The sequence below is a fragment of the Suillus fuscotomentosus genome, assembly GCF_016647785.1.
Source record: "Suillus fuscotomentosus strain FC203 chromosome Unknown F5891scaffold_133, whole genome shotgun sequence".
Taxonomy (NCBI): Eukaryota; Fungi; Basidiomycota; class Agaricomycetes; order Boletales; family Suillaceae; genus Suillus; species Suillus fuscotomentosus.
Window position 1 is genome coordinate 69,009 of NW_024539645.1, and position 20,983 is coordinate 89,991.

Genomic DNA, 20,983 nt, shown 5'->3' on the forward strand with positions numbered 1-20,983 from the left:
ATTAGAATCGTTTGCAGCTTCGTCTTCTGCTTCAGTACATAGTACGAGCACAGTCAAGCCCATTCGCGCGCAAGTCATGTCATTGTGAAGAAACTGGATCCAACCGTCCTTGGTATAAAATATGCTTTCTCCATTTCTTGATGCTACTGACGATTGTTCTCAAGACTCTTTAGACCAGTAACTCATCGGTCTTAGATGGCCTATATACATGTCCTTTGTATCCCATGGAGATTGTCTTTCAGAAAATTCAGATCAGTCACAACTCCTCCGAAAAATTCAAGCCTTCGAACATCATTGAAAGTAGCTACGGATCCTCTGGTACTTGTGTATGTATGTGAGTCTTCGGAACTACAGGCTAACTACAGGTTTAAACCAGGCCGCTTTCAATAAAAGGTTTCGGCTAGACGCAATGATGGATTGACCATTAGTATTCTCCAATGAAGCTGTGTCCTGTGCGGCACTGAATAAGACAGCCATATACTTCAGGGGTGTTACGTTGCAACTCAGCATCAGGGTTGAGGCCTGCAAGTCAAAACATCAAGCTACCTCTTTTGAACACGAACCAACACTTACGGTTGTGTTGTTGTTGTCAAGGTAAGCCTCTGATCAGGTACATTGCGGCCCAAGATGGGGTATGCACCCGGCCAACACTGTTGTTTGATTGACTCGGACTCTTGGTCACGGTGACCGCATTCGTGAGAGTCATGCGTTATATAAATTGTATTCATACTACGTGTTTGACGTTCAACTGTATATACCACTGACTGGAATTCTGAGAATAGCAGGTAACAAGTTAACACTCATTAATATTATTGGTCCCACGCAGGCAATGCTTTTAGGTTTACATGGGCGTAGCTATTTTGACGCGGTCCTGCCGCGGTCGTGACGCGGCCGTGACGCGGCACTGACGAGCCTTGACGCGGCACTAACGATCCTTGACGCGGCCACTGACGCGCCATTCCTATATTCTATATTCAACTTCCAGATCAAGTTGGATGAGTTCACGACCATTCTTTTGTTATTTTATTTGCCTCAGAGCCATGTACAACTAGGTACACATAAGCCAATGACTATTTTCTCTTCCTCCCTCTCTGGACCCTTCGAGCCTGTGGAGCACATCGACGTTTAACGGGCGGACATTCTTCGGCCGGCAGAGAAGGAACTACAGCTTCGGATAGCTCGTCTGCAGACCCCAAAGATGTAGCATCAGAGTTATCACTGAATAAGGGGCCGCGCTGTCAATCACATAAGTTAGATATCATATCTATCGAACGGAGCAGGTAATGTCTTCCTCACTTCAAGTTCACTCTCGCTATAATCTCTTGCAGAAACCCATTCGTCAGGAATTCCGAGATACACATTCCATCGCCTGTAATGTTGGCCACCATCCAAACCCCACTGCTGGTTGCCTGCAGGTCCTGCTTCTTCGGAATCCTCGAACATCCTTGCTTCTAGTGCGGTCAGACACTCGAGGTCGACGTCAGCCACGAAGCTATTGGTAGGATAGCTTATCATGAGATCAGCCCAAGCCATGTTCAACAGCATGTTATCGTTCCATTCTTCGTTTCGAGCTTCGATGCGTAGTAAAATAAATTTATTATTGTCTATGGACAATTACAGTGTACGACATCTAATTCTGTCAGGATGAAAAGGAACACTGTCAGAATACCAGTTATTATGACAGATGTAAAGTAAAATATACCTAAGTTATACGGACAGTGTGACAGTTGAGGTGGTGAGGTTTGACGCGGCATGTGGAGGTGATGAGGTCTGACGCGGCATGTGCTACTTGTGACGCGGCATGAATGAAGTTTGACGCGGCGTGACGCGCGGGTGACGCGGCAGTGACGAGGTTTGACGCGGCGTGACGCGCCTGTGACGCGGCACTGACGCGGCATGGAGGAGGTTTGACGCGGCAACTGACGCGGCACAACTTGTTTGACGCGGCACTGACGCGCATTTGACGCGGCACTGTAGTAGGCCTTGACGCGGCATAGAGTGTGGATGTTGATATTAATACAGAGACTGCGAAGATATTTGGGAGAACTTGCCGTGGTGTGAGTAGTGCTTGACGCAGCCTAAACGAGGCTTCTGACATGTCATGGTTGGGGCTTGACGTGGTGGTGCAGGGTATAGAGAGTGGATCAAACTTGGCAGGGTGAGGTCGAAGCTTGACGCAGTGAGACAACATTTGACACTGCATCTGAAAACCAACATAGATGAACGAATTAGAGGTAATGCAACATATAAGACTGACGCGCTGCGTCACGCGCAAGATGCATACTAGTAGTATGAACGCAGAGGACAAGCACTGTAAATTTGGTGAGAGGTAAATACAGCACTATAGAGCCTGTACGCAGGCAGACACTCATATGTTGATCATTAACGACGATTCAAAGTGTTTGGAATGCGATATGAAGTTGTGTAAACATGATCTGTACGTAGGAATTTGTTACAGTGCCGCGTCACATATGCCGCGTCAGTGCCGCGTCACAGGCGCGTCACGACCGCGGCAGGCGCGGCAGGGCCGCGTCAATTTCACCTGGCCCGGTTTACATGAAACCTTGTCTTGAGTCCTGACTCTACCGTACCCCAATGATGCATCAAGCTTTACTTGTTCCCGAAGTCATCCTGGAGATATTCGCCTATGTGAACACAATACCATCTACTCAAACATCGACCCAGAAATTGTTTGCAGGGCTTGCAAGGACATGCAAAATCTTCTATGAGCCTGCGATGGATTTGTTGTGGGTTGAAATCCATGAGTTAGAACCACTGCTAGGTTGTGTAGCGAGGCTACATCCACTGATATATCATCATAGTCGTACAAGGGTCAGTGCACGACTTTATTACGCTTTGTTTGTTTGTTTTCGGCTCACCGAGCGTCTACATAATATTAATAGTGGAACGAGCCCTGGGCGAAAGATGTCGAGCCATTATCTGCCCATGAGGTCCATCAATTTCTGCGTCACTCCTCCCGTATACGCACATTGGACATAAAATCCGAACATCCGCACCTTCTCTCTGTCATCCCTGCCGAGGCATGCATTTTTCCGAAGCTGAAGTCATTAAGTCTTTCCACCACATATTTGAACCACTTTCTGCCTCACATGCTGCACCGATGTCATCTATTGAGCGTCGACGAGGGTCTGCAATCTTTTGTGACACGTTGCATTGCTCTGGAGCATCTACGCATCTACACTCCTGAAATATGCGATGGCGACAGCACAGCAGATGAGCTGTCCCCGCTATCTGATAGGATTCATTGGTGCACGCAGCTTGTAACTCTGGCTTGTCCAATGCTCGACTGGGCAACATGGAAGCACCTCTCCTCCCTCCCTACTCTTCTCAAATTGAGAATTGAGCAAGGGTGTAATGACCCTTCTTCGTTGTCAAAACGAGATATCGTGAATCTATCATTCCTTAACATCACAACCCTTTTTTTTCAAGAGCTCTACGATCCTAAAGATATCATCACAGTCATGCAACACTCGCAATTTCCCTCGCTGAAAGAGTTCGCGTTTGAAGCCAACTATTTCTTTTCAGAACAGGCCGAGCAACTCTTTCATGCTCTGTCCCACTGTCGGACTCTAGAAGAAATCTCCATTTGTTCTTATGATGACGAATTCATGGGAAACGACGGATCTTTGACACCAATTCCGCATTTCCTTTGCTTCACACAGCTCCGAACCCTGAAGCTCATGTTGAATAATTTTCACATCTACCTGGACAATGATATGCTCTTGCAAGCTATGTCTAGTTGGCCGCACATCCGCACCCTGGAAATCGATGACTCTGCTTTTTCTTCCGAAGTCACCCTCCGTGGATTATTCACAGCGCTCGGTCTATGTCCACAATTGCATACACTACAAGTTCCAATCAAGATTGCAACTATCGACATCGATCCTGATGCTGAGCCAATACAACATACCTCCCTACGATCATTGGATTTGGAGTCATCCGAGTTTCAAATAGCGGATGCTGAAATTATCGCTCGCATCATTTCCGCCTGGCTCCCTTGTATCGACCAAGTTCAAAACCTATATGGTTTAAGTTGGGTTGAAGTCAACAGGCATCTTAGATCTTTGAGAGCGGCTACTGCGCCGCATGTCGTGGGAGCCTCCTAGAATATTTGGGTTTGGAATACATTCACGAATGTTGTTACATACCTTCGAGTTCTTTCATTCATTCGTTATCGTTGTCGTCGCTGTTGACTGTAGTTATGAATGGCTGTACTAGTACTTCTGCATAATCGCCAACAACTCACTGGTTCAGTCCTTTTGATATCCGTATCCGTAACGGCCATCTGATCACACAACACAATATGTGCTTAATAAAATCCAACAACTACATAGGATATATCCATGCCATATGATGAGATACCATAGCCATGTCTAGCGTGCTATAAAGATAGTCTAAAAATTATATAGAAGATATACCAAGTGATAATGAACAGGGGAAATCAGAAAGAACGAATGTTCAACACAAATGTCGTGAGTGGTAGATAGAAATGATTTCAAGAACTGGAGACAACACTAGAGTACGGCAGTAGGAAGTTAGCAGTAATGACAGATGCAGGGCAAGGGGATCGTACAAAGTTGAATGCTGGACTATTACATATCACCTTTAGCACCGTCAGCATGGATCATCCTCTTAGTATAAGATCTCCAATATACCGTTCTTTCCTAGAACCTATGACACCTTCGTCGGACTGCTCGAACGAACACAGTTTAGTGTCCATCTTGACAGAGCATGAGAATTTCTCGATGTGGCGTCGCAGAATCACATACTATAGGGGTTGTTGACCTATGAACTCGGGACGTGTTACAATACTAAAAGCATGGTTGCTTGAGAAATGGCGGTTCTGCGTAGTACGTACAAATTGTATCGTAGGGTAGGTTCCAACGTTCCAGGCTTGTAGGAATGGATTGTAAGGGTGGGTTTCCCCAGGTCGTTAAACTTTGTGACGTTCAGGGAGCTAAAGAGTTCGAGGGAACGTGGCTTGGCAATCTAGTGTTCATGGATTGAGGAACGAGTTATAAGCATTGATCGAGTGGACAGTCAAGTTCTGCGCGCAATGTTAGACAGCTTTCAGGGACACGACGAAAGCGACCGACCGTGATCAAGGCCCCTTGACACGAGTGTTATATGGCAGGATGGTGGTGTCAACCACAAGCGACAGGCTGGTCTATGCCGTAGTAAGCACTTGTTGGCAGGCTTCGTAGCCGCAATAGGGATGCAAGTCGTTATCTTTGAAACACCTGTGACTCACTCTACGGCTCTATCATATGCCTGCCAGAGTTATGAGAATGAGTAAAACTGTCACCAGGTTTATCACTTACTGAGATAACATCAATACCAGATGAGTGCGGCTCCGCTCTAGTTTTGCGTTTCGAAACTTATCACGCGACATGACCAGTTGCACAGGGCTGGTCTAGATCTGGCAATCATCAGACGTCAGAGAAAAACCGGTTTGAAGTCTGCTGATAAGCGAATGAAATCTGTTTGAAGGAGGAGCCCATGCGCGTCGTGTGCCAGGAATTATTAGTCTTGGTCGGACAGAGGTTCACTTGACGCTACGGTTTGACGTAAGTAGTTCCCATTTCGAGAATTCAGTCTTATAATAAGTCACGCGATCGTGACAGACGCGTTTACGCGCCGTTGAACCGCGGGATCCCACCTCGGACATGCATATGGACAACATATGGATGATTCAAACTTCCGAAGGCCATCCACGCTGGACCTGTCAACGCTGGACACATGCAAAGTTTCTAGTTGCACTGGAATTCTGGGTCACTTAGCGTTACGTACGCATGTTGAAAGCGCACATGACAATCCTCAGACCTCACCACTAGCGCTCAGTATTCAGCTGTGACTTTTATAAACAGCTGCAGTTGAACTGGTCGCATCTTTAACCCGCGCACATTGATTCATGGCCTTTTCTCGCTACCTTATCATCCTGGCACTTGTCACAGGATGCATCCTTCCTTCTGGTGTTCAGGCTCTCTGGCCCATCCCAACTACCCTCGAGACCGGCATGACTACCCTCAAAATCTCCCCCACATTCTACTTTGATGTTCAAATTGAAGGCCCGCCGTCAGATCTACGTGACGCGGTCGCGCAATCACAGCACTATCTCGAAAACGACAAACTTGGACGTCTCGTCGTAGGACGCGGCTCAAATGACACTAGCGCACTGGCTACCGCGAGGACGCTTTCAAAGTTGACGCTGTCGCTCGCGAGTGGAGTTGCTGCAGAGCCAATCTCTTCAGAAGCTGTCAAGCCCCTGGGAACCCGTAGTGAGGAGTATGCACTGATCATTCCAGCAGACGGCTCGGCTGCTACTTTGACGGCGAACTCGACGTTAGGCCTGTACAGAGGACTCACCACTTTTAATCAGCTTTTCTACTATTATGGAGGAGTAACCTATACTTTACTCGCCCCGATTTCTATCAAGGATACTCCTGCATATGTGAGCAGCTATCCCTTACACTTTGACGTCTGGTGCTGAACCCATATACGTAGCCTTTCCGGGGATTAGGACTGGATACCTCGAGAAATTACTACCCGGTCTGCGACATTCTGCGAACGTTGGACGCGATGAGCTGGGTGAAGGCGAGTGCTTTCCTGGTGTCTCGTCTTATCGTCCCTCACAAGCTATACAGATCAACACTTTCCACTGGCATATCACGGATAGTCAGAGTTTTCCACTCGAAGTCGCACAGTACCCCGAGCTCTCCATCAATGGTGCATACTCTCCTCAAGAAGTTTACACAGCGAGCGATGTCCAATACATCGTGCAGTATGCTGCTGCAGTACGTGTTTCCTTTCATCGTGATCTTTTGTTTGCTGATGGTATTCTCGCAGAGAGGCATCGATGTTATGATGGTCAGTGTTCATTAGTTAAATTTGTAAATAACTCTGAGCACTCTAACAGGAAATCGATACACCCGGCCACACCGCTATCATTGCAGCCACTTACCCCGAATATGTTGCATGCTCTGATGCTAGCCCGTGGGCAGACTTTGCCAACGAGCCCCCTGCCGGCCAGCTTCGTTTTGCACTCCCAGAGGTCATGAACTTCACTGCTTCCTTACTTACAAACGTCGCAAAGGCCCTCCCTTCGCACTATTTCAGCACCGGCGGCGATGAACTTAACACGAACTGTTACGCCAATGACTACCTAACGGAGCAGCAGCTCAACAGGACCGGCATGACGCTAAACGGTGCTCTTGACACGTTCACACAGACCACTCACGGTGCACTGATTGCCCAGGGAAAGACGCCCGTCGTGTGGGAGGGTATGCGCTGTGTTTCTTCCTTTGAATGACAGTATTAAATGGAGACCGCGGTCATTCAGAAATGGTCCTCGATTGGAATATTACACTCTCAAACGAGACTATTGTGATGTAAGTATAATGATATCATGATCTGACTTTGCTGATTCAACTGTATTGAAAGGATTTGGATTTCTTCTGCAGATGCTGCTGCAGTGGCAGGAAGGGGTTTCAGGATCATCCACGCACCATCAAATTACTTCTACCTGGTCAGTTGACGAGTTTTTCTACAGGACACAACATCCTTATTATCCCAGGATTGTGGTGCTGGTGAATGGCTGGGAGACGACCCAACTGGGTTAGTCCTCGTCTTGTTGAATGTACTCGATCTGAACTGACATCCCTTGGGAGAACAGAAATAGCTGGTGCGACCCCTTCAAGACCTGGTCCAAGGCAAGTATGAATGTCGAAGATAGCCACGCATCTCACAATGTTTCGTTAGGCATATACCTTTGATCCGTTGGCAAACTTGACCGAGGCGCAGTACGAACTTGTTCTCGGAGGTAAACACAATCTAGTCTCAAAGTTAAACCAACCTTTCTGAGAAATCTGCAGGCGAGCAAATTCTATGGAGTGAACAGTCTGGTCCTCAAAATGTCGACCCGATCGTGTGGCCACGCGCTGCAGCATCAGCAGAAATTTTCTGGAGTGGGAAGCAGCCCACTGGTGCTGCGCTCAACGTCACCGAGGCACTTCCTCGTTTGCATGTAAGTAGTGTTTCTTGATGTGGAAGTACTTCGATGACAGATGGACGATACAGGACGTCAGGTACAGGATGGTACAGCGCGGCATCAATGCCATCCCACTCCAGCCGCAGTGGTGTGCACTTCGACCGGACGCATGCGATATATACGCTTAATTTAGAACTTGATCCGAACTCTGGGTTTTTTCACGATTGGTCTTGGCGTTAATCAGTCTGCGCCGTTGCTTACAAGATTTGTACAGCTCTCATTCACCCAAAACTTGACTTATATCGAGAAATTCATGCATCTGCTCTGCGAGAAGTCACGCGGCGAAATAGAATGTTCGAGTGATGGATGCACTGAACAAAGATTCATGAAGTATCCAAATTTTCACCAATAAATTGTATCCGTACTACGTGTATATAGCGCCACTAGAATTCTCAAAATAGCAGGTAACAGCCCTACTCAATAACGATTTTATTTGGCCATTTTATTTCGTGACAGTTCGTGCTAATGCCTCCGAAATAAAATGCCAATAAAATGAACAAGCGACACGTTCGGCACGCACATAGCGGCGCTTGAAATCTGCTAAGCGAGGCGCAGGCGTTTGGACTGTGCTCACCGGCGCATGCGTCGTTGAAACACGTTCACGCCACCATGGCAGATAGTTCCCCGCACGCCATAACGTCTCTTGAAGCACTCGCTGTCATCCTACTGGCCGATGCAGAGACACCGGATGACCAACTATTTGCAGCCACAATTTCACTGCAAGCACTCGATGCGAAACAACGAGGCGCTAAGTATGGACCACGCGGGCCATATGACCAACAGAAAGCAGAACAATTCTTCGAACACCTCCTTCACATATCTTCGGCGAGGATTTTCAAGACTTGGTTCCGGTGAGTACTAAGTGTTAGCCTCTTGCTGCCTCATGACTCAATCCGGGAAGGTCCCTGTGGCGTTCGATGAACGTTCACACGAGAAAGAATGGCTCAAAAAAGAAGGAATTCCAGGGAATCTGTTAAACTACATGTATTTCGAGAGTATTTCAACGAATCTGTTAAATTACATGTATTTCGAGAGTATTTCAATGAATCTCGTTATATTCCTCAAACAATAGTTAAATAAGTGTGTCAGTCACTGAACGAGTTTACAAAGAAGCTGGGACAGAGCTCCAGAACGGTACTGCTCGTCCATTCACGAGGTACTACTGCGCCGAAATTTGGAAAAAGATGAACACTCCTGCGGATGTCCGATACATCAATAATGCTTGCAAGACGCCGCATCAGACAGCAAATTTTGTACAGCCCATGGTGTGATTCAGGTTGCTGGAAGGGTGTGAACCATTCCACATACGCAAGGTGGGTGGGTGGTTTTAGAGGTCCAGCGGGGAATAACAAATTTGTAGCTTGACTTGTCAGCGTGAAGACGACGCGAACTTGCGCAACACGGTATCCTTTTTGGAATAAAGTCAGATTAACGGCCGTGTTCACACAAATGCAAACGCACCATTCACGCCTGTTATCCCACCATCCCCTTCGTTGACCAAAACAGTATCAAAGCGTGCGGGGATCGTGTGCCCTCTCTTGTCCTTTCGCGATGGTTGAGAATGCACAGAATCTACTGTTACACTCGAGTCCTGGAACCCGTGAGCATCAATTGCGTGAAATTTGATCCTGTGGAATGTAGCCACAGCATCAAAGGGAAGAATGATATGAGCAGCCTCTCATTCCAGTTGTGCTGCAGATAAACCAGGTTGATTCCTGCCAACCACATAACGAGCCAATGCTGCTGTGAAAAAAGTGGCGCCATAGTCCTGCACAATGTGATCCAATGGAACACGTCTGACGGTCGGGTGTTTCGTCATCTTGATTGCCCGACAATAATCCATGTCTGGTGGTGGCCTTTCTTGCGAGGCAAGATCACCAACCAGACACCACTTAACAAAGTTATCATGCCACAACATCTTCTCACGTCTTTCGAGCCAGAGCGTCATTTGACTATACTCGTCTTTATGGTTGGTAGCCCTGTAAGCATCCTTCGTGAGGTCAATATGTAAGCGTTCGGTGTACTCGGTGTTGTAGTTGTCGGTCATGCCATACATTTTGATCATATGTACATAGTGACGGAAGGAATGAAGCTTCGGAAGGTTGAAATTCGATCGGATCCCAAGATCAAGGAAGATATCCTTGTTATCGTGAAAGCGTGTCAAGGCATCATCGAGCAGTGCTAGAGTTTGATCTGTGTGAGAAGGGTATTGAGCAAGGTAAAGGAAATCAAGGATGCCGCGAATGGCACGAGTAAGGCGACCATTATTGAGATTTCCAGGCAACTGTATGCCAATGACAATACCGAGCAGGAAGCGACAGATCTGGTTATGCTCTGTTCCACTAACACGTGAGAGGTGACTGATTCCTTTCAGAAACAAGCGGATGTTGTGGTTTGGGGGAAGCCTACGACAACGAGCGTCGATCTCAGCTTCGCTACATGCCTCCTTGATCCACTCAGTGAGGTGCTTTATGATACCCTGGTAGAGCTGATGCAACACATCCAGCGTGATGGATTGGAATATGTTGGTGTGCGGGAGATCCAGCCAGAATGGTTTGAAGACAGGCTTAATGCCACACTCCTGGCATGCTCGTCTCCACAGGTCATAATCCTCGTCGACGAGGGACAATGCAGCAAGAATTGCATTGAGGTCTCGCAGGTTTACCGGGAAATGCGGACTTCCCAACTCCTTGTGTGGGACATCACACTTCGGGCACTCTCCTGACTTTACCCCAGTCGTCAACAGCTGTTCTGGGTAATCTGCGGAGTAACAAGCGACAATCGGATGCCCTCGACGCACAGCACCATCCCCACTGGCCATAGCAATGCTGTCCTCGCCAGGGACTTTCAGAGGCTCAAGAATGCGGCGCAAACAAGCGTGAAACAAATTAGTTGCCGTTCGACGCCTAGCAGCCTTGTTTGTGACATGATCGAGTTTCGAAGTTGGTAGATAGGCAAGCAGAATCCACGCTCGTTTAGATGGTTTTCGACAGATCTCCTTCGGAATATTGCCTATTGTCATGTAGACAGGATAGGCAGATTTGTTTCTAAACATAGTGACCTGTGTCTTGTCAGACAAAAGGATAATGGGTATGACTGTTGCTCCCGGTTTCTTTGTTTCAAGTTCTTTCTAAAAGAGGTTCCATTAAGTTCAATATGACTCGAACAGATTGTCTGACGACTTGCCTGGGTGGACCACCACCACTTGCCTGTATGGATATCATGATACATTCAGATAGTCTTGTCGGCATCGGCATAATGGCGTTCAGGAGCATAGTTGAGATGTGGTGAGAATTCAGGATCTGAATAAAGAGCTTTGACACACTCCATGACGTCGCGCTGTCATGCATGGTATGTGATTCATACCATGTCAGATATATATAGAGAGTGATAAGGAAGATATGAGAGACTGTCTAGCCCTTTGTCACTAAGTTACCTCTCTATTTTTCCTTTATTTCATTGTCTTGTATTTTATTTCTCACTTTACAGGCTTATTTTACCTTGTATTTGTATCAAGCATGTGACCTTCTGTTTATTTCTCATTGTTTATTTTTATTTGGCTTCTTTCAGCCACCAAGTTTTGTATCTCTATTTATTTCTGACTGTTTATTTGTATTTGGCTTCTTTCAGCCACCAGCTTTTATTTGTCATCACATCATGTGACTGGGAAATATTCTGGTTTGTAACATTATTTAAGCTGACTCAGCATGTTTAGTCATGATTGGCCATGCTTTGTAACAACATTTAACATGACTCAACATGTTTAGTCATGGTTTGTCATGGTTTCTAATTTCTTTGTAAGATTACACTGTATTTGTAATGTACTTAGTAATAAGCTGATTCATCACCTGGTTTGTAAGCCACATTCTTACCAATCCATCTGATTAATCATGCTTAGTAAGGGGGTTCCCAAAAGGTATAAAAGGACCCCATTTTCACCCATGAAATACAATCCTCCCACTTGACTCTTATCTCAAACCGTGTGAGACCACTAAGACTTAAAGTGCAGGCCAATATAAGTGCCTTGAGGTAATCTAAGATATCATTATCTATTCTAAAGTTATATACTACCTTACAGGGGTCGAGTATATAACTTTCATTATCGTTATTCTACTCTAGGTTATATACTACCTTACAGGGGTTGACTATATAACCATTGAACAGCTCTCATTCTAAGCTTTACGTGTATTCATAAGACTCTCCCTTTCAACGGAAAGTGAGACACATCTAAGGACGACAAAGTTGAAACAGACTTTCATAGGTTGAAACACGACCTACTAGGCTGAAACAAACCTAACGAATTTATCCAGAACACAGAACATTCCACAACAACTTCGTATAAGACTACACAAGAAGAGGACAACAAACTAAATCCTCCCAAGAACTCACCACGTTACCTCCCACGAAGTAGAAAAGTCAGAGACCGTGGACTTAAGGACTGGCAAGAAGTCTTCACCGTGTATAATTGTGTTGTCATTATACACAACTTTCATATAAGACCCTTAAGTAACAAGACAGCGCGAGTAAACATCAAATGCCTCGTCTGCAACAATAATTTCTTCGTGTTTGAAACGCGGTCGTTGACATGGTAACTGTCGGTCGATAATTTGATTGAGTTCACGGGAGTTCTGGTATGAAAGACCCAAGGCTTCACAAAGCTATATAAATGTCATCGTAAATATTGGCCCATCATGATCCAATTGAGAAAGCTCACACCATCGATTGCGAGCAGCTCGGAAAAGCAGTTGAGCCAGAACTACGAAGTTTTGCCCACTTTGCGACCTCGTAATCTGTGCGAGACACGAAGGGGGCCCAAATGTTTTCTGCACCTTGCAGTACATTCTTATAAGACTCGAAAGCTGTAGTGCGGGAGTGGTGGACTGGAGCACCTGCATGGCGCCTTGGAAATTTCTCAACAATGGGCTGGTGACCAAGGGGCACCTCTGCTTCTTGTCGTTTGGCTGGGAGTGATTGTGACAGTGTGTCCGAGTTGTCCAAGTTTTCAAAATCATCCCCACCATTGATATCCTGCTGGACAGGATCTGCAGGGCGTTCCCACCCATGCTCAAGCGCTGTGTCATGATACTCTTCATCCTCTCCATCAGATTCCAAGGGGAGCTCATCGTGGTTATCGTCTGGCCATTCCAGATCTTGTTCATCGTAGTAGCCAAAGTAGTCTCCTGTAAATTCTGCATCTCCTCCATTGAGACTGTCAGTATCTCCATCCTCTGCAAGACCATCAGAATCGTTATCGCTCGACTCTGGAAAAAGACCAGAAAGTTGTAGTTGAGCGGCGCATGATGGATTTATGGTCTGGGCTAGGTGATGAGCATATCCAGTATGCTCGAAGTTTTTAGCACAGCCTGGGCAAGTGTTCATTCTGACAGTAGAGAAACAGGCGAGAAACAGGTGTAGATAAAGAGACAAAGGTATCCGAACAGCATGCGTAAAGAGACAAAGGTATCCAAATAGTGTGCGTGGGCTGTTGATAGAGCCAAGTCAGAAAAGGTTTAGTTGCAAAAATTGACGTGATAACATACAGCACAGCAACCAAATGACAGTGGACTAATACGCCCTCACAAAGTGCAAAAGTGAAAGTATTACCACTGGCAGACGCACCCTCACAAAGTGCAAGAGCGAAAGCAGTACCCCAGCAGACACGCCCTCACAAAGTGCAAAAGTGAAAGCAATACCAAACGCGCCCTGTTGGTGAAGATCCAGGTCAGAAAAGGTTTAGTTGCAAAATTTAACATGATGGCATGCGGCCCTGTGGCACCAACAAACAAACTTACAAGCTTCAAAATGGCAGCGGACTGCGAACCTTGCAGTTTTTTTCAGTCCTTCCTCCCGTTTGCCCCCTCATCAGCATGCCTCCCAGAGCATCTCTAACACCGTCAGAAATAGCCGCCCACAAGCGGAACAGCAAAACAAAGGCCAAGGCGAGTCAAGAATCTGGTGGTGAAAATCAAGGCGATACAGATAGTAAGTAGTACATAAAAGAAAATTGTGAGGGACTCACAATCATCAAGAACCATTGCAACGGTCGTCGAAGATAAAGGCCTTAGAGCGGAAAGGTTAGCACTTGCACAGTTAGAAAGCAGTTACTAAAACGCACCTGATTTCAGTTTGGAATGAGACAACGGCCAACAGTCGTAAGTGCGCACCCACAGTAACTGGACTGCAATCAGCACCTGCAGCCAAATTAGCATGGAAGATACCTGCAAAAAAGCTAGATCACAACAATGGTTAGTTACAGACTGCTACTTGAGACAGATGAGATACTCAACAGCAGACCGTGGTCAAGAAGCACATGAAGTTATCAGTCATGCTGAAAGTCGAGGTCGTGAAAGATCAACGCGCTCTTCGAAATCAGCCACGGTGTCAATTGAAGATAGTGACACTGTTAGTGAATACGGAGAGAGTGACGATGCATCTGAAAAATCAGACAACGACATGGAAGTTCCTGAGGATGATGACTTTGAGTCACTCTCCCAGGAGGAACTCATTAAAGAGGTACTTGACCCCATTGTCAGAAAAATTGAAATTGACCTTTTGACATAGATTCCCCATTTTGTGCGCACGGGTAGCAATGTATCTGAATGGATGGCCTCTGGCACTACTGCCAGTGTTCCTCAAGTTGATGTTGCTGACAAAGCCTCTGATGGTCATTCCAAGCCATATTACTGTGAAGCAACAGCCGTCACCAAACACCAGCCAGACAAGAAGAAAGACAAGAAGAAAAAGAGCAAGCTAGAAGAACGACAAGACCTTGAGGTGACGTGTTCCACTGCACACTCCCATGATTCCGTCTCACATCACACTGTGTAGAGACCTAAATTTGTGGAGACTGTGGTGCCGCCGCGGCCAGCTTCAGATGTCACTCATGTGTCAGCTTCTGAGTCTGATCATTCTTTTACATGGCCCATATTCACAGATCTAGTCTACTCAGCAGACGGCTCTATCAACCTCAAGGCTCAAAACACCCGGATACAGAATGTGTTGAAGGCCGCCATGTTCGAACTCAAGAAAGCCTCTCTCTTCGACAACGCATTCCCCAACATCACTCAGAAGCGAAAGATGGCCCTGGAAGCGGTCCATACCGCTGCCGGGAAGCGCAAGGAATATGCGATATTAAAGAGGATGAAGCACGACTTTGATTACGCACTGGCTCTGGCTGGGATTGTATGTACTCTTTTTGCATGGTTATTTGGATGAAACTAATACACTTACAAGCCGGAGGGACGAATGAGCTCCTTCTGCACCAATCTCAAGAAGCTCACACATCAAATTGTTGTATCGCATTTTGGACTCCAGAAAGGCTGTGCTGACAAGGTAGAAGACCTTCTTAAAAGTCACAAGTATATTTTTCCAACCGATGCCAAGGTCTGTTTAGTATTTTGTTATCTCTCTCTTCATTTCTCTGATTCTCATCTACTACCCAGGGTAAGGTCCTTGGGGACCAACCGTTTTGTGATGAGGCTACCATTGACATTATCCGATTGTCATTCTTTGATGGTGGCGAGGACTCATTTGGCAGTCAGTGCCATGATGATTTCGTTTCTGTCTTAGATGGAAACAATGAGCCAGAGCTACCGGTGGCTATGGTGTGTTTGACTGCAACTATGGTAGGCACTGGCTGTGATACTGTTTCAAACTCTGTATACTGACTACATAACATTCTCCACAGATTTATGCGATATTGAAGGATTGGAGTAGCGGCAACCCGCCTTAAAATGTGCAAGTCAAATCATTCAATGCCTCCTCCCACGTCAGTGTTTACAAGGCTCACCAAGCGACTCTCAACCGCATCTTCAATGGTAGTATAAAGAAGTACCATGCACTGATGGCACGGCTTTACAAGGCAGTCAGGTGCGTCTTGCTTGCGCCATTCTTCATTGTTGGGCACTCTGACTAACTCAACACCAGTGCAATCGAGAACTCGGCGTCCACTGCCTCATCAAGCACTTGCGACTATCTCGATCTCGATGCAATGGTCGAAGAATAAATCAAGCTATGAATATGGCACCGAGTCAGTTGCTTCTCAGTTTGCTGATATTTTCTTTTCTTTTCACATCTTTTGATTGTGATATCTCGTTTTAATCAATGTTTATGTATGTCGACTTCAACCGAATTCAAAATAATTTGATGGTATTCGAGGAATAATGACTGAAAACTCAAAGAAATTCAAAGAAATTCAAAGTAACTACGACCGAGCTTGAGAAATCTGGTCGTACTCGATTTCACTGGATTTCACTGAAATTACGAGGAATTCTCCAAAAAATTCTGAAATTACCTTGTTTTTGTGAAGGAGCTTTTTCCCGATGTAGAGAGAATGATAAAACCTAATATTTGGTTGCTACCGTTGACGTATCGTCGACGGCTTTTGACGAGCGTTACATACGCCCTCCAGGTCCTCTACACGAGAGGACCTGTCTTCAGGTGATGCGAGTTCCTTAGGTTCGCGGTGTAGAAACAACAATACAATGAGGAACAAAAGAAGCTCCTGACTGTATCTGTAAAAGTTGTAAGGTCGCGCGCTGCCTAGTCTGCGTTACTTGAGAAGCAAGTGCGTTCGACCCTATAGGGGAAGTGAGTGCAGCAAGGATCTAGAAGTGTGCGCTTAAGCGAAGCGCGAGAAAGCGCAGGAGCGCGCAAGGTACAAAGGCGCGGGAACGCGCGCGCGTATTAGCGCGAAGCGCGGGAAAGTGCGCGCGCGTATGCGGAAATGAGAAACTAAGCTTAAGTGGTGATATAAAGCAAGATAAGAGATATAAGAGTGCAAAATGTAAAGGAATAGCTTTCTACTATATTCTGCTAAGTAGTAAGTGGGTAGTAACTAGTAAGTGAAAAGTAGGGAAAAGTACGTTAGTAATAGTATGTACTGCTGGCGCTTATATAGCGCGCCTAAGCGCGGTCAAGCGGAGCCGAAGCGCTACCGAGTAGGTATGTAAATATATATATGAGTGAGAATGCATGATAAAAATAAAGGTGGAACTATGCTAATAAAGGAAATGGAAATATACGCACTAGGGAGCTTGGTGGACAGTGGATGGATGCTTCTGGATGGCTGGCGCCATAGGGCGCGCAAGCGCGGGAACGCGCGCGCGCGTATACATCGCGAAGCGCGGGAATGGTGCGCGCATGGCGCGCGTTGCGCGGGAAAGCTGCGCGTCATATAGAGATAGCTGTGGGTAGTGCACAGAGTGACGCTACAAGTTCGTGCTATGTACTTCCTAGTGTAAAGCACCATATCACGCCATGAGAGGCATAATTCTCTACAGCGGGGAGGATCCCAAGGAGGCGAACACGGCTATGAGAAGTATGAGGATGAGCACATTGACTAACAATGAGCAAACAGGAAGGATTCTACCGAGAACATCTTCGGTAGTGACCCCAGGCATATGGCCAGCCTGCTCGAGGTCGAGCTGCTCAGCAGCTGCGATTATGTCCTCGACGTCACGTCCAGGGTCGACTGCAGGAGGCGTGGGGATAGGAGTAGGGGCGAGGATAACAGATGCGTTGCTGGACACATCAGCAATCAGCTGAGCAGCCGGGGTAAGTGCAGAATGGCTGCTTGGGGCGGAGCTGGCGCGTGATACGCAGTGACGAGGAGGGGACTGTGCGCGGCATACTCGGCATGGTGGTTCTTCAGGTGGTGTGTGAGCACGAGGGCCACACCGGTGATCCAGTGATAGGTTACGGGTATGAGGGTAGTACCTTTCATAGGCGCGTTGGGCGCGCACCAGCGCGTCAAAGGCGTGAGACTCCTTCCTAGTGGCCAATTCCTCTAGAGGAGACCGGTGGAGGTCAGTGAGACGGTCCAGACTGACTCTGTATGGGCACTTACTGGCCTGTGCCTCAGCACGGAAGAAGCGCGTGAACGCGCCGAGGGCGTCAGAGTCATGCTCGCGCTGTTGAGGAGGGTGGACACGCCCTCCTCTCCCTCTATGGTAACGTCCAGGATGTCCTCGACCAGGCCGAGTTGGCCTTGGAGCATCAGCGTAGTTGCTGGGCTCAATCCCGTCGAGTGGTGCATCAACGAGCATGTCGTTAGTGCGTGCTGGGAGAGTGGTGGAGGACATTGGGGAGTATGGGCGAGGAGGAGTATGGCTTTGGGGGCTCTGCAAGCCCATTAAATAGGCATCTTGCAGCCCGCTTAAGCGAGAGACGGATGCAAAATCGTCGACCATTCGGTCAACAATACCAAAAACAGACTGCCGGGCCGCAGAAAATTGATCTATGGTGCTGACGGGGATAGTAGTTGATGGCGTGCTAATTTTCTTTGGCAGGTGTGCGATCCCGGGGATGCCAAGAGCCTCAAGGTATTGAGACAAAGCCTCCAGACGGGAGACTTGGTGGTAAGGGAACCAGACTTTGTCTCCGGTGGAGTATTCGACCTCGAAGAGCACGTCCGGTCCAGCTCCATGGTGGTCACTGACCATTCCTCCAGGTGTCCAATATCGGACACCTGGTCAAGCTGTCGTCCAGGGAATCGCCTATCGTCGTTTGGCATGTGGAGACGCAGTAGGTGCGCGTGAAAGGAGGGGTGGAGTCCACGTTGCTTCAACTGAGCAGGAAGGTCCAGTAGGAACATGTTGTTCTTGTAGTCTTCCAGTATTCTGTAAGGACCAATGTATTTGGGCGCCAGCTTGCGCGCACGGCCCTTGGGCAACGATAAGTTTTCAGTAGATAGGTACACTAGATCTCCCTTAACGAAGGGAGACTCGGTACGACGTTGGTTAGTGTTAGTGGTGCTCTTCACGCGAGCTGCTATGATAGAGTCGTGTGCGTCCATGATCGTGTCCTTCATCTTCTGCACGAAGACTCTTACTCCAGGAAATTCTGAGTTAGTGTTCCATATCAGAGGTGGTGGTAGTCTACCATAGTTCAGGACGAAGGGCGGGTACTTCGTGGTTTCAGAGCATGCCGAATTGATCGCGAACTCAATCGCAGGGAGTTTTATGGCCCAATCCCGTTGGTTCGGTGATACGACTTGATGGAGCATTTGCGTTATGGTACGGTTCGCGCGTTCAGTGGCTCTGTCCGATTGGGGGTGAAACGACGTCAACATCCTCAGTTCAACACCTGTGAGTTGGTGGAAACGCTGCCAGAATGTACTAGTGAATAGTGTGTCCCGGTCACTGACAATGTTAGAGGGCATACCGTGATGCTTGTACACCAGATTGAACATGACTTCAGCGATATCTTTCGCGCGGTAGGTTTGCTTCGTTGGAGCTAGATGTACCATAGACATTAGATGGTCAATAGCTACAAGTATCATGTCAAACACGCCTTGTAGGGTTTTGGACTCAGGGAGCGGTCCAACAAAGTCAATTCCAACAGTCTGCCAAGGATGCGTTGGGACTTCGAGAGTTTCTAGCAGACCGTACGGTTGGTGATTCGACGGTTTGGACACCTGACATGTTGGACATGACTCACAGAAAGCTTGAACGTCCGCGGTTATCCCCTTCCACCATACATTTTCGCGGAGGTATAGTAAAGTTTTGGATGGGCCTAGGTGTGCCAGTATGGAGTGAGCATGAGATATAACTAATTCTCTTACTCACCGTTGCGCAATCTTAATGTCCGGTATGCACAAGATACATTTTCCTTTGTCTCTAAGGAAAATCCGGCCGTTACTGACTTCAAAGTTCTTATACGCGGATGGGCTGCTTAAGATCTTCGTGAAGAAGGGGTCCTCCCTGTATTTATTGGTGATCCGTTCGTGGATGTCCGTATTAGGGTCGCCAAGAGCTATGACTTCCATCAGAAGAGGAGGGGACATGGGCAATAGCATTGGTGCAACGTTGGCGTCAACTTCCGTTTGTGGGTCCTTGTTTGTCTGGGTCCCATTGCTTATGTCAGGTGAGGTGATGTCACTTGATTCCGGTTGCTGAGTTCTGACATCATTGCTTAGGTCAGCTTGTTGTAGGTCCTTGTTTGTCACACGGTGCGCTGTGTTTTGTTTGTCTAAGTCTTTCTTGGGTGCTGTCACCTTTCCACCCTCCAGTGATTCTGGAGGGGTTTACTCACTCACAGGATCACTTTCTTTATTTTGGTGACTGGGGCTTCCCTCACTTCCATGATATCCCGGTCTACCGGGTGAGGATTCCCCAAGGTGGAGGTGTTTTGCCTTGAGTTGGTGACCAGGTACGTTAGTTCAGGTTTCGCGCCCTTTGTGCCTTGTGCAGTGGCAACCTTGCTAACCTCCCTGAACATTAGTTCAGGTTTGGCGCCCTTTGTGCCTTGGGCATTGCTAACCTCTCTGATCGGTAGTTCAGGTTTCGCGCCCTTTGTGCCTTGGGGCTTGGTCATCCTCGATGGGGCCACTTCGTCCATGCCTATCTGCTTGGGCAGTCGCACTGTGATGCGTGCAGATCGTCGTTCTTCCGTCGCCCCAAGGAAGAGTGGTGTGCCCGTGTAGACCGGAGCAGTTACAAAGTTCAGTAGGAGTGTGCGTGGTACGTCCTCTTCCTCTACACTCACATACTCACTAGCAGCTCTAACAGTTCCCTTAGGTTCATTGCTATACATCCTAGATAGCGCGTCTGCCAAGGTATTGTCTTTCCCTGGCAGGTACTTGATACTGAAGTCAAACTCGCTTAGGGCCTCCAGCCATCGCGCCTGCCTTGGCGATAGTTTGCTTTGAGTGGTGATCCACTCAAGGCCCTTGTGATCTGTGAAGATGCAGAACAGCACGCCTATCAGTAAGTGACGGAATCTTTTGAGAGATTCTACTATCGCTAATAGTTCTTGTTCATGCACCGGATAGTTCTGCTGGGCGGAATTGAACTTCCCAGACCAGAATGCTACTATGTCAGCGCCTGGTAGGGGTTCACCCTGCAAGAGGACACCACTCGCCCTGGTGAATGACGCGTCCGTAACGAGGTTCACTGGGGAGGCGTTGTTGATGGC

At 47.4% G+C, this 20,983-nt stretch overlaps 7 protein-coding genes across 7 annotated transcripts; 4 read left to right on the top strand and 3 right to left on the bottom strand.

Moving 5' to 3' along the window:
• Positions 1 to 991: 991 nt before the first annotated feature.
• Positions 992 to 1,740, bottom strand: F5891DRAFT_1070690 (uncharacterized protein). Its single transcript, XM_041363278.1, is given in 4 exon segments — positions 992 to 1,229; positions 1,281 to 1,287; positions 1,298 to 1,508; positions 1,718 to 1,740. 3 exon segments carry the CDS (start codon positions 1,441 to 1,443, stop codon positions 1,071 to 1,073), a joined length of 312 nt encoding a protein of 103 aa, XP_041217958.1. The 5' UTR covers positions 1,444 to 1,508; positions 1,718 to 1,740; the 3' UTR covers positions 992 to 1,070.
• Positions 1,741 to 2,547: 807 nt separating this feature from the next.
• F5891DRAFT_107018 (uncharacterized protein) lies at positions 2,548 to 4,288 on the top strand. The gene is made up of 2 exons (XM_041363268.1): positions 2,548 to 2,832; positions 2,904 to 4,288. Exons 1-2 carry the CDS (start codon positions 2,596 to 2,598, stop codon positions 4,125 to 4,127), a joined length of 1,461 nt encoding a protein of 486 aa, XP_041217959.1. The 5' UTR covers positions 2,548 to 2,595; the 3' UTR covers positions 4,128 to 4,288.
• A 1,271-nt stretch (positions 4,289 to 5,559) lies between these two features.
• Positions 5,560 to 8,493, top strand: F5891DRAFT_1166636 (glycoside hydrolase family 20 protein). The gene is made up of 13 exons (XM_041365436.1): positions 5,560 to 5,588; positions 5,646 to 6,472; positions 6,526 to 6,615; positions 6,666 to 6,815; positions 6,868 to 6,888; positions 6,938 to 7,301; positions 7,361 to 7,409; positions 7,462 to 7,546; positions 7,595 to 7,635; positions 7,694 to 7,730; positions 7,780 to 7,840; positions 7,893 to 8,044; positions 8,098 to 8,493. The coding sequence occupies exons 2-13, from the start codon at positions 5,933 to 5,935 to the stop codon at positions 8,194 to 8,196; spliced, it is 1,689 nt and encodes a 562-aa protein (XP_041217960.1). The 5' UTR covers positions 5,560 to 5,588; positions 5,646 to 5,932; the 3' UTR covers positions 8,197 to 8,493.
• Positions 8,464 to 9,137, top strand: F5891DRAFT_107025 (uncharacterized protein). Its single transcript, XM_041363274.1, has 2 exons — positions 8,464 to 8,919; positions 8,970 to 9,137. Exons 1-2 carry the CDS (start codon positions 8,678 to 8,680, stop codon positions 9,043 to 9,045), a joined length of 318 nt encoding a protein of 105 aa, XP_041217961.1. The 5' UTR covers positions 8,464 to 8,677; the 3' UTR covers positions 9,046 to 9,137.
• On the bottom strand, positions 9,035 to 10,981 carry F5891DRAFT_1070718 (uncharacterized protein). The gene is made up of 3 exons (XM_041363279.1): positions 9,773 to 10,981; positions 9,530 to 9,745; positions 9,035 to 9,476 (listed from the first exon to the last, which is right to left on the bottom strand). The coding sequence occupies exons 1-3, from the start codon at positions 10,887 to 10,889 to the stop codon at positions 9,154 to 9,156; spliced, it is 1,656 nt and encodes a 551-aa protein (XP_041217962.1). The 5' UTR covers positions 10,890 to 10,981; the 3' UTR covers positions 9,035 to 9,153.
• A 1,589-nt stretch (positions 10,982 to 12,570) lies between these two features.
• Positions 12,571 to 13,447, bottom strand: F5891DRAFT_1197849 (uncharacterized protein; the record flags this gene model as incomplete). Its single annotated transcript, XM_041368544.1, has 2 exons — positions 12,571 to 12,726; positions 12,785 to 13,447. The coding sequence occupies 2 exons, from the start codon at positions 13,445 to 13,447 to the stop codon at positions 12,571 to 12,573; spliced, it is 819 nt and encodes a 272-aa protein (XP_041217963.1).
• A 488-nt stretch (positions 13,448 to 13,935) lies between these two features.
• Positions 13,936 to 15,800, top strand: F5891DRAFT_1197850 (uncharacterized protein; the record flags this gene model as incomplete). Its single annotated transcript, XM_041368545.1, has 9 exons — positions 13,936 to 14,050; positions 14,098 to 14,142; positions 14,194 to 14,313; positions 14,361 to 14,581; positions 14,630 to 14,842; positions 14,897 to 15,250; positions 15,302 to 15,451; positions 15,511 to 15,693; positions 15,756 to 15,800. The coding sequence occupies 9 exons, from the start codon at positions 13,936 to 13,938 to the stop codon at positions 15,798 to 15,800; spliced, it is 1,446 nt and encodes a 481-aa protein (XP_041217964.1).
• Positions 15,801 to 20,983: the final 5,183 nt, after the last annotated feature.

What these genes read in the sequence shown, in the direction of transcription:
- F5891DRAFT_1070690 (XM_041363278.1), bottom strand. Translation starts at nt 1,443, where the DNA reads ATGTTCGAGGATTCCGAAGAAGCAGGACCTGCAGGCAACCAGCAGTGG.
- F5891DRAFT_107018 (XM_041363268.1), top strand. Translation starts at nt 2,596, where the DNA reads ATGATGCATCAAGCTTTACTTGTTCCCGAAGTCATCCTGGAGATATTC. An exon ending in ATCATCATAGTCGTACAAGG is followed by an intron (nt 2,833 to 2,903) that starts GTCAGTGCACGA and finishes TAATATTAATAG; the next exon opens with TGGAACGAGCCCTGGGCGAA.
- F5891DRAFT_1166636 (XM_041365436.1), top strand. Translation starts at nt 5,933, where the DNA reads ATGGCCTTTTCTCGCTACCTTATCATCCTGGCACTTGTCACAGGATGC. An exon ending in GTACGAACTTGTTCTCGGAG is followed by an intron (nt 7,841 to 7,892) that starts GTAAACACAATC and finishes AGAAATCTGCAG; the next exon opens with GCGAGCAAATTCTATGGAGT. An exon ending in AGGCACTTCCTCGTTTGCAT is followed by an intron (nt 8,045 to 8,097) that starts GTAAGTAGTGTT and finishes TGGACGATACAG; the next exon opens with GACGTCAGGTACAGGATGGT.
- F5891DRAFT_107025 (XM_041363274.1), top strand. Translation starts at nt 8,678, where the DNA reads ATGGCAGATAGTTCCCCGCACGCCATAACGTCTCTTGAAGCACTCGCT. An exon ending in ATTTTCAAGACTTGGTTCCG is followed by an intron (nt 8,920 to 8,969) that starts GTGAGTACTAAG and finishes CAATCCGGGAAG; the next exon opens with GTCCCTGTGGCGTTCGATGA.
- F5891DRAFT_1070718 (XM_041363279.1), bottom strand. Translation starts at nt 10,889, where the DNA reads ATGGCCAGTGGGGATGGTGCTGTGCGTCGAGGGCATCCGATTGTCGCT. An exon ending in GGTTGGCAGGAATCAACCTG is followed by an intron (nt 9,746 to 9,772) that starts GTTTATCTGCAG and finishes AACTGGAATGAG; the next exon opens with AGGCTGCTCATATCATTCTT. An exon ending in TGGGATAACAGGCGTGAATG is followed by an intron (nt 9,477 to 9,529) that starts GTGCGTTTGCAT and finishes TATTCCAAAAAG; the next exon opens with GATACCGTGTTGCGCAAGTT.